Source organism: Chamaea fasciata, unplaced genomic scaffold (assembly GCF_029207755.1).
Source record: "Chamaea fasciata isolate MVZ Bird 193981 ecotype frontalis unplaced genomic scaffold, bChaFas1.0.hap1 SCAF_1018, whole genome shotgun sequence".
NCBI classification, from domain to species: domain Eukaryota; kingdom Metazoa; phylum Chordata; class Aves; order Passeriformes; family Sylviidae; genus Chamaea; species Chamaea fasciata.
This window is the reverse complement of record NW_027095103.1, coordinates 25,609-34,754: the sequence shown is the minus strand read 5'-3', so window position 1 is coordinate 34,754 and position 9,146 is coordinate 25,609. Positions and strand designations below refer to the sequence as shown.

General features: G+C 48.8%; 1 protein-coding gene across 1 annotated transcript; it reads left to right on the top strand.

The window, feature by feature from the left end:
* The first annotated feature begins 32 nt into the window (after positions 1–32).
* On the top strand, positions 33–7,697 carry LOC136284491 (vitamin K epoxide reductase complex subunit 1-like protein 1). The gene is made up of 3 exons (XM_066174835.1): positions 33–547; positions 2,057–2,166; positions 4,894–7,697. The coding sequence occupies exons 1-3, from the start codon at positions 393–395 to the stop codon at positions 5,109–5,111; spliced, it is 483 nt and encodes a 160-aa protein (XP_066030932.1). The 5' UTR covers positions 33–392; the 3' UTR covers positions 5,112–7,697.
* The last annotated feature ends 1,449 nt before the right edge of the window (positions 7,698–9,146 follow it).

Here is a 9,146-nt window from a genome sequence, read left to right as displayed (position 1 = left end):
CGGCGCTCCCGCCTTTTTTCCTTCCCCTCACAACGCGCGACTACAGCTCCCATCCACCCCCGCGGCGCGTACCGGAAACAACGCGACGCAACGGCTGTGTGTGGACCAATCAGCGCGGAGGAGAGGCGGAGGAGCGGCGCTGCCGCCATTTGTCCTTCCCCTCACAACGGGCGACTACACCTCCCACCAACCCCCGCGGCGCGTACCGGAAACAACGCGACGTAACGGCTATATCACCCAATCAGCGCGGAGGAGAGGCGCTGCCGCCATTTGTCCTTCCCCTCACAACGCGCGACTACACCTCCCACCAACCCCCGCGGCGCGTACCGGAAATCACGCGACGTGACGGCTATATCACCCAATGAGCGCGGAGGAGAGGCGGGGTCGCAGCGATGGCGGCGGCGTGGCGGGCGGCGCTGTGCGCGGCGGGCGCGGCGCTGTCGCTGTACGCGCTGCACGTGGAGCACCGCGCCGCCCGGGACCCGGCTTACCGCGCCGCCTGCGACCTGGCGCCCTCCGTGTCCTGCACGCGCGTCTTCACCTCCCGGTAAAAAGAAAAATTAAAAAAAACAAAAAAACACGAGGAGAAAACACCCGGGAAAAAAAAAAAAAAAACGCGGGAAAGAAAGAGGGGGGGGGATAGGAGGCGGGGTTTGGGGAAAAGGGGTGGGCGGGGTTTGCGAAGGGGCGGGCCGCCAGGGGGCGCTGGGAGGAGGAAAAGGCGGGGGGGTTAAAATGGCGAAAGGGGGGCGTGGCTTGGTTGAGGGGCGGGGTTTCCGCTGTATCTCGGCTTTCCGTTAATTAAATCCGTGCGTGGTGATTTTGTGCTGATTGGATCCATGCGCGGCAGTGCGTGTGTTAATTAGATCCATCTTTTGTGGGTTTATGCTAATTATATCCATATATGGTAATACTTATGGTAATTAGATCCCTATAGTGTGGATTTATGCTAATTGTATCCGTATATGGTAATGCTTAGGTTAATTAGATCCATATAGCGTGGCTTTATGCTAATTGTATCCATATATGGTAATGCTTAGGTTAATTAGATCCATATAGAGTGAATTTATGCTAATTATATCCATATATGGTCATGCTTAAGTAATTAGATCCATATAGAGTGGATTTATGCTAATTATATCCATATATGGTAATACTATGGTAACTAGATCCATATATGGTGGCTTTATGCTAATTGTATCCATATATGGTAATTCTTATGGTAATTAGATCTGTAAATGGTAGCTTTATGCCACTTATATCCATATATGGTAATGCGTGTGTTAATTAGATCCGTACATGGTGGATTCTGCTAATTATATCCATATATGGTCAGGCTTATGGTAATTAGATCCCTATAGTGTGGATCTATGCTAATTGTATCCGTATATGGTAATTCTTATGGTAATTAGATCCCTATAGTGCGGATCTATGCTAATTGTATCCGTATATGGTAATTCTTATGTTAATTAGGTCCGTAAAGGATGGCTTTATGCTAATTGTATCCATATATGGTGATTCTGATGTTAATTAGATCCATATATTGTGGATTATGCTAATTATGTCCATATATGGTAATGCTTATGGTAATTAGATCCATATATGGTGGATTTACGCTAATTATATCCATATATGGTAATCCTTAGGTTAATTAATCCGTATATTGCGGGTTTACGCTAATTATATCCATATATGGTAGTGCTTATGTTAATTAGGTCCATTTTTTGTGGGTTTATTGTAATTATGTCCATATATGGCAGGGCTTACATTAATTAGGTCGATTAATGGTTGAGGGGGCGTGGCTTAACTTAATGACATGGATATTGAAGGGGCGTGGACTAGCTAAAGGGGCGTGTCTCAGCGCGATAAGGAACCAATGGGGTCTGGGGGCGTGGCTTAGACACCAAGAAAGGGCGTGGCTTATCTGAGGAGGGCGTGGGTCTGCGGAACCAAGCACCAATAGGGGCTGGGGGCGTGGCTTATGTGCCTGCCCATGCCATATATGGGTTTGTGGGCGGGGTCTCATCCGTGCCACGCCCTTTTTTTTTTTTTGCAGGTGGGGGCGTGGCCTGGGGCTGGTGGAGCCGGTGCTGGGCAAGGACAGCGCCGCCAACGTCCCCAACGGCGCCATCGGGCTGCTCTTCTACCTGCTGCAGGGGCTGCTGGGTAACGGGGACCGCGGGGGGCCGGGGACACCCTGGGGACACCCTGGGGACACTCTGGGGACACTCGGGTGACACTGGGGAGACTCTGAGGACACTGGGGACACTTTGGGGACATTGGTGACACTTTGGTGACATTGGGGACACTCCTGGGGACCCTTTGGTGACATTGGGGAGACTCTGAGGACATTGGGGACACTCTGGGGACACCCTGGGGACGCTGGGAACGACCTGGGGACACCCTGGGGACACTCTTGGGGACACTCAGGTGACATTGGGGAGACTCTGAGGACACTGGGGACACTTTGGTGACACTGGTGACACTCTGGTCGCATTGGGGACACTCCTGGGGACACTTTGGTGACACTTGGGTGACACTGGGGACACCCTGGTGACATTGGTGATGCCCTGGTGGTATTGGTGACACTTTGGGGACACTGGTGACATCGGGGACACTCCTGGTGACCCTTTGGTGACATTGGTGACTCTTTGGTGACACTTTGGTGACATTGGGGACACTCCTGGGGACACTTTGGTGACACTCGGGTGACATTGGGGAGACTCTGAGGACACTGGTGACACCCTGGTGACATCGGGGACACTCTTGGTGACATTGGTGACTCTTTGGTGACACTGGGGACACTCCTGGTGACATTGGTGATGCCCTGGTGGTATTGGTGACACTTTGGGGACACTTTGGTGATATTGGTGACACCCTGGTGACACCAGTGACCCTTTGGGGACACTCTTGGTGACCCTTTGGTGACACTGGTGACACCGTGGTGACATTGGTGACTCTTTGGGGACACTGGTGACACTCTTGGTGACACTTTGGTGACCCTTTGATGACACTCTTGGTGACACTGGTGACATTGGTGACACCCTGGTGACATTGAGGACACTCTAGGTGACACTTTGGTGACCCTTTGGGGACACTCTTGGTGACACTGGTGACCCTTTGGGGACACTGGTCACACTCCTGGTGACATCCTGGTGACATTGGTGACTCTTTGGGGACACTGGTGACCCTTTGGGGACACTGGTCACACTCTTGGTGACCCTTTGGGGACACTGGTGACCCCCCGGTGACACTGGTGACCCTTTGGGGACACTCTTGGTGACACTTTGGTGACCCTGGTGACCCTTTGGTGACATTGGTGACTCTTTGGTGACCCCCTAGTGACACTGGTGACCCTTTGGTGACATTGGTGACCCTGGTGACCCTTTGGTGACACTGGTGACTCTTTGGTGACACTCTTGGTGACATCCTGGTGACACTGGTGACTCTTTGGGGACACTGAGGACACTCTTGGTGACCCTTTGGTGACACTGGCGACCCTTTGGTGACACTGGTGACTCTTTGGGGACACTGGTGACACTCTTGGTGACCCTTTGGTGACCCTTTGGGGACACTCTTGGTGACACTGGTGACACCGTGGTGACACTGGTGACTCTTTGGTGACCCTTTGGTGGCACCCTGGTGGCATTGGTGACACTTTGGTGACTCTGGTGACCCTTTGGGGACACTGGTCACACTCCTGGTGACCCCCTGGTGACATTGGTGACTCTTTGGGGACACTTTTTGTGACCCTTTGGTGCCCCTTTGGTGACCCTGGTGACCCTTTGGTGACTCTTTGGTGACACTCTTGGTGACATCCTGGTGACATTGGTGACTCTTTGGGGACACTGGTCACACTCTTGGTGACCCTTTGGGGACACTGGTGACCCTTTGGGGACACTGGTCACACTCTTGGTGACCCCCTGGTGACATTGGTGACTCTTTGGGGACACTGAGGACACTTTTTGTGACCCTTTAGTGACACTGGCGACCCTTTGGTGACCCCCCGGTGACACTGGTGACTCTTTGGGGACACTGGTCACACTCCTGGTGACCCCCTGGTGACATTGGTGACTCTTTGGGGACACTTTTTGTGACCCTTTGGTGCCCCTTTGATGACACTGGTGACCCTTTGGTGACTCTTTGGTGACACTCTTGGTGACATCCTGGTGACATTGGTGACTCTTTGGGGACACTGGTCACACTCTTGGTGACCCTTTGGGGACACTGGTGACCCTTTGGGGACACTCTTGGTGACACTTTGGTGACCCTGGTGACCCTTTGGTGACATTGGTGACTCTTTGGTGACCCCCTAGTGACACTGGTGACCCTTTGGTGACATTGGTGACCCTGGTGACCCTTTGGTGACACTGGTGACTCTTTGGTGACACTCTTGGTGACATCCTGGTGACATTGGTGACTCTTTGGGGACACTGAGGACACTCTTGGTGACCCTTTGGTGACCCTTTGGTGACCCTGGTGACCTTTTGGTGACCCTTTAGTGACCCTTTAGTGACTTTGGTGACCCTTTGGTGACATTGGTGCCCCTTTGGTGACCCTTTAGTGACTCTTTAGTGACTCTTTGGTGACCCTGGTGACCCTTTGGTGCCCCCTCGGTGACCCTGGCGACCCTTTGGTGCCCCTTTGGTGCCCCCTCGGTGACCCTGGTGCCCCTTTGGTGACACTGGTGACCCTTTGGTGCCCCTTTGGTGCCCTTTGGTGACCCTGGTGACCCTTTGGTGACATTGGTGCCCCTTTGGTGCCCCTTTGGTGTCCCTTTGGTGCCCCTCGGTGACCCTGGTGACCCTTTGGTGACATTGGTGACCCTTTGGTGACCCTGGTGACCCTTTGGTGCCCCCTCGGTGACCCTTTGGTGACCCTCCTCCCCCCCAGGCACCTCGGGGTCGCGCGCGGCGGCGGCGGCGCTGCTGGCGACCTCGGCGGCGGCGGCGGCGGCGTCGCTGTGGCTCGGCGCCGTGCTGCTCTTGGGCCTCGGCGACCTGTGCGTGGTGTGCCTGAGCACCTACGGCGTCAACCTGGCGCTGCTCGGCCTCAACCTGCGCCGCTGGCGGCCGCCCGGAGACGGACGGGACCCGCCCAAAGACGACTGAAATCCGCCCGGAAACGGGTGGAATCCGCCCGGAAACGGATGGAATCTGCACGAAAATGGATGAGATTGCCCAAAAATGACTGAAATCTGCTCGAAAATGACTGAAATCTGCTCGAAAACGGATGAGATTACCCAAAAATGGATGAAATCAACCCAAAAATGACTGAAATCTGCTCGAAAACGGATGAATTACCCAAAAACGGATGAGATTACCCAAAAATGGATGAGATAACCCAAAAATGGCTGAAATCAGCCCAAAAATGGATGAGATTACCCAAAAATGGCTGAAATCAGCCCAAAAATGACTGAAATCCATTCAAAAATGGATGAGATTGCCCAAAAACGACTGAAATCCGCCCGAAAACGGATGAGATTGCCCAAAAATGGATGAAATCAACCCAAAAATGGATGGAATCTGCCCAAAAATGGATGAAATCTGCCCAAAAATGACTGAAATCTGCTCGAAAATGACTGAAATCTGCCCAAAAATGGATGAGATTGCCCAAAAATGACTGAAATCAGCCCAAAAACGACTGAAATCTGCTCGAAAACAGATGAGATTACCCGAAAATGGATGGAATCAACCCAAAAATGACTGAAATCCATTCAAAAATGGATGAGATTGCCCAAAAACGACTGAAATCCGCCCGAAAACGGATGGAATCCGCCCGAAAACGGATGGAATCTGCCCGAAAACGGATGAAATCAACCCAAAAATGGATGGAATCAGCCCAAAAATGACTGAAATCTGCTCGAAAACGGATGAGATTACCCAAAAATGGCTGAAATCCATTCAAAAATGGATGAGATTGCCCAAAAACGACTGAAATCCGCCCGAAAACGGATGGAATCTGCCCGAAAACTGATGGAATCTGCCCAAAAATGGATGAAATCAACCCAAAAATGGATGGAATCAGCCCAAAAATGACTGAAATCAGCCCAAAAATGACTGAAATCTGCTCGAAAACGGATGAGATTACCCAAAAATGGATGAAATCAACCCAAAAATGACTGAAATCCGCTCGAAAACGGATGAATTACCCAAAAAGGGATGGAATCAACCCAAAAATGGATGGAATTTGCCCAAAAATGACTGAAATCAACCCAAAAACGGATGAAATCAACCCAAAAATGGATGAAATCTGCCCAAAAACGGCTGAAATCAACCCAAAAATGACTGAAACCTGACCGAAAACGGTGGAAATCAACCCAAAAACGGATGAAATTACCCAAAAACGGATGAAATCTGCCCAAAAATGACTGAAACCGACCGGAAACAGCGGAAATTACCCAAAAATGGCTGAAATCTGCCCAAAAATGGATGGAATCAACCCAAAAACGGATGAATTACCCGAAAACGGATGAAATCCGCCCAAAAATGGATGAAATTACCCAAAACTGACTGAAACCCGACGAAAAACGGCGGAAATCGGCCTGAAAATGACTGAAAACAACCCAAAACTGGCTGAAATCTGCCCGAAAACGGCGGAAATTACCCAAAACTGGCTGAAATCCACCCGAAAACGGCGGAAATCCGCCTGGAAACTGCTGAAATCGGCCCAAAAATGACGGAAATTCACCCGAAAATGGCTGAAATTACCCAAAAACGGCCGAAATCAACCCAAAACTGACTGAAATCCGACCGTAAACGGCGGAAATTACCTGAAAACTGATGAAATTACCCAAAAACGGCCGAAATCAACCCAGAACTGACTGAAATCGGCCCCAAAATCGGCTGAAATCCGCCCAAAACCGGGGCGCGGGGAGGCGAAGTGACGGTAAACGGAGGAAAAGTTACGTGGGAGCGGGTGAAATGGGTCAGAAACGGTGAAAAATGGGTCAAAAACGGTGAGAAATGGGTCAGAAACGGTGAAAAATGGGTCAGAAACGGTGAAAAATGGGTCAAAAATGGTCAGAAATGGGTCAGAAATGGTGAGAAATGGGTCAGAAACGGTGAGAAATGGGTCAAAAAATGCGTTAATTGGGTCAAAAGTGGCCTTAAGTGGGTCGAAAGTGGCCTTAAGTGGGGTAAAAGTGACATTAATTGGGTCCAAAATGGCGTTAATTGGATTAAAATGGCATTAATTGGATTAAAATTGGTTTTAAATGGATCAAAAATGGCATTAATTGGATTAAAAATGGCATTAATTGGATTAAAATTGGTTTTAAATGGATCAAAAATGGCATTAATTGGGTCAAAAATGGTTTTAATTGGAACAAAAAGGGTTTTAATTGGATTAAAAATGGTGATAAATGGGTCAAAATGGCATTAATTGGATCAACAATGGCATTAATTGGATTAAAAATTGTTTTAAATGTGTCAAAAATGGTTTTAAATGGGTCAAAAATGGCATTAATTGGCTCAAAAATGGTTTTAAATGGATCAAAAGTGTTTTAAATTGGTCAAAAATGGTTTGAAATGTGTCAAAAATGGTTTAAATGGGTCAAAAACGGTTTTAAATGTGTCAGAAATGGTGTTAAATGTGTCAAAAATGGTTTTAAATGTGTCAAAAATGGTTTTAAATGGATCAAAAATAGTTTTAAATGGAGCAAAACCAGCAATAAACGGAGCAAAATTTACATTAAAGCGACCAAAGGTCACAGTAAAGTGTCTGAAACGGGTCCGAAGTGGGAATAAAGTGACCAAAAGTGACAAAAAAGTGACAAAAAGTGACAAAAAAGCCCCAAATCACCCCAAAAAGCCTCCGGGATTCTCTTTTTTCCCCCCCCCTCGATTTTTTTCACCAAAAAAAATTACTTCGGGTTAATTTTTTTGCCCCGGATTTTTTCACCACCACCCGCCCCCGAATTTTTTTTTTTTTTAATTAAAAAAAAAAAGGAAAATTCGGGGATTTGGAAATTCCTTTTTATTTCCCCCTCAATTTTCAGGCCCCGGAAATAAAATTGAGGATCCAGGACCATTCACCCCAACCAAAAAAAAAACCTCTTTAATGAGCCAAAACCGCTTTTTTCCCCAAAAACACCGAGATTTGCCTCATTTCCCCCTCACAAAACACCCCAAAATCCCTTTTTTTAAAATAATTTTTAAGTTTAAAGCGATCGCTCACGCCTCACCTCCGGCCTTTGAGGGGCGCCGCTTTCCCGCCTCAGGCTCGGGCCGCCCCAACCCTTTACCAAAAAACCTCCTAAAAACCCCTTTTTTCCCCAAAAAAAAACGAGATTTTCTTTATTTCCCCCTCACAAAACACCCCAAAATCCCTTTTTTTAATATAATTTTTAAGTTTAAAGCGATCGCTCACGCCTCACCTCCGGCCTTTGAGGGGCGCCGCTTTCCCGCCTCAGGCTCGGGCCGCACCAACCCCTTACCAAAAAACCACTTTAATGACCCAAAACCCCTTTTTTCCCCAAAAAAACCGAGATTTGCCTCATTTCCCCCTCACAAAACACCCAAAAATCCCTTTTTTTAATAATTTTAAAAGCGATCGCTCACGGCTCACCTCCGGCCGCTCAGGGACGCCGCTTTCCCGCCTCAGGCTCGGGCCGCACCAACCCCTTTACCAAAAAAACCACTTTAATGACCCAAAACCCCTTTTTTTCACCCCAAAGCCGGGTTTCCCCTCATTTCCCCCTCACAAAACACCCCAAAATCCCTTTTTTTAATATAATTTTTAAGTTTAAAGCGATCCCTCACGCCTCACCTCCGGCCGCTCAGGGGCGCCGCTTTCCCGCCTCAGGCTCGGGCCGCCCCAACCCCTTACCAAAAAACCACTTTAATGACCCAAAACCCCTTTTTTTCCCCAAAACACCGAGATTTGCCTCATTTCCCCCTCACAAAACACCCAAAAATCCCTTTTTTTAATAATTTTAAAAGCGATCCCTCACGCCTCACCTCCGGCCTTTGAGGGGCGCCGCTTTCCCGCCTCAGGCTCGGGCCGCACCAACCCCTTACCAAAAAACCACTTTAATGACCCAAAACCCCTTTTTTTCACCCCAAAACCGAGATTTTCTTCATTTCCCCCTCACAAAACACCCCAAAATCCCTTTTTTTAATATAATTTTTAAGTTTAAAGCGATC

What these genes read in the sequence shown, in the direction of transcription:
- LOC136284491 (XM_066174835.1), top strand. Translation starts at nt 393, where the DNA reads ATGGCGGCGGCGTGGCGGGCGGCGCTGTGCGCGGCGGGCGCGGCGCTG. An exon ending in ACGCGCGTCTTCACCTCCCG is followed by an intron (nt 548 to 2,056) that starts GTAAAAAGAAAA and finishes TTTTTTTTGCAG; the next exon opens with GTGGGGGCGTGGCCTGGGGC. An exon ending in CCTGCTGCAGGGGCTGCTGG is followed by an intron (nt 2,167 to 4,893) that starts GTAACGGGGACC and finishes CCTCCCCCCCAG; the next exon opens with GCACCTCGGGGTCGCGCGCG.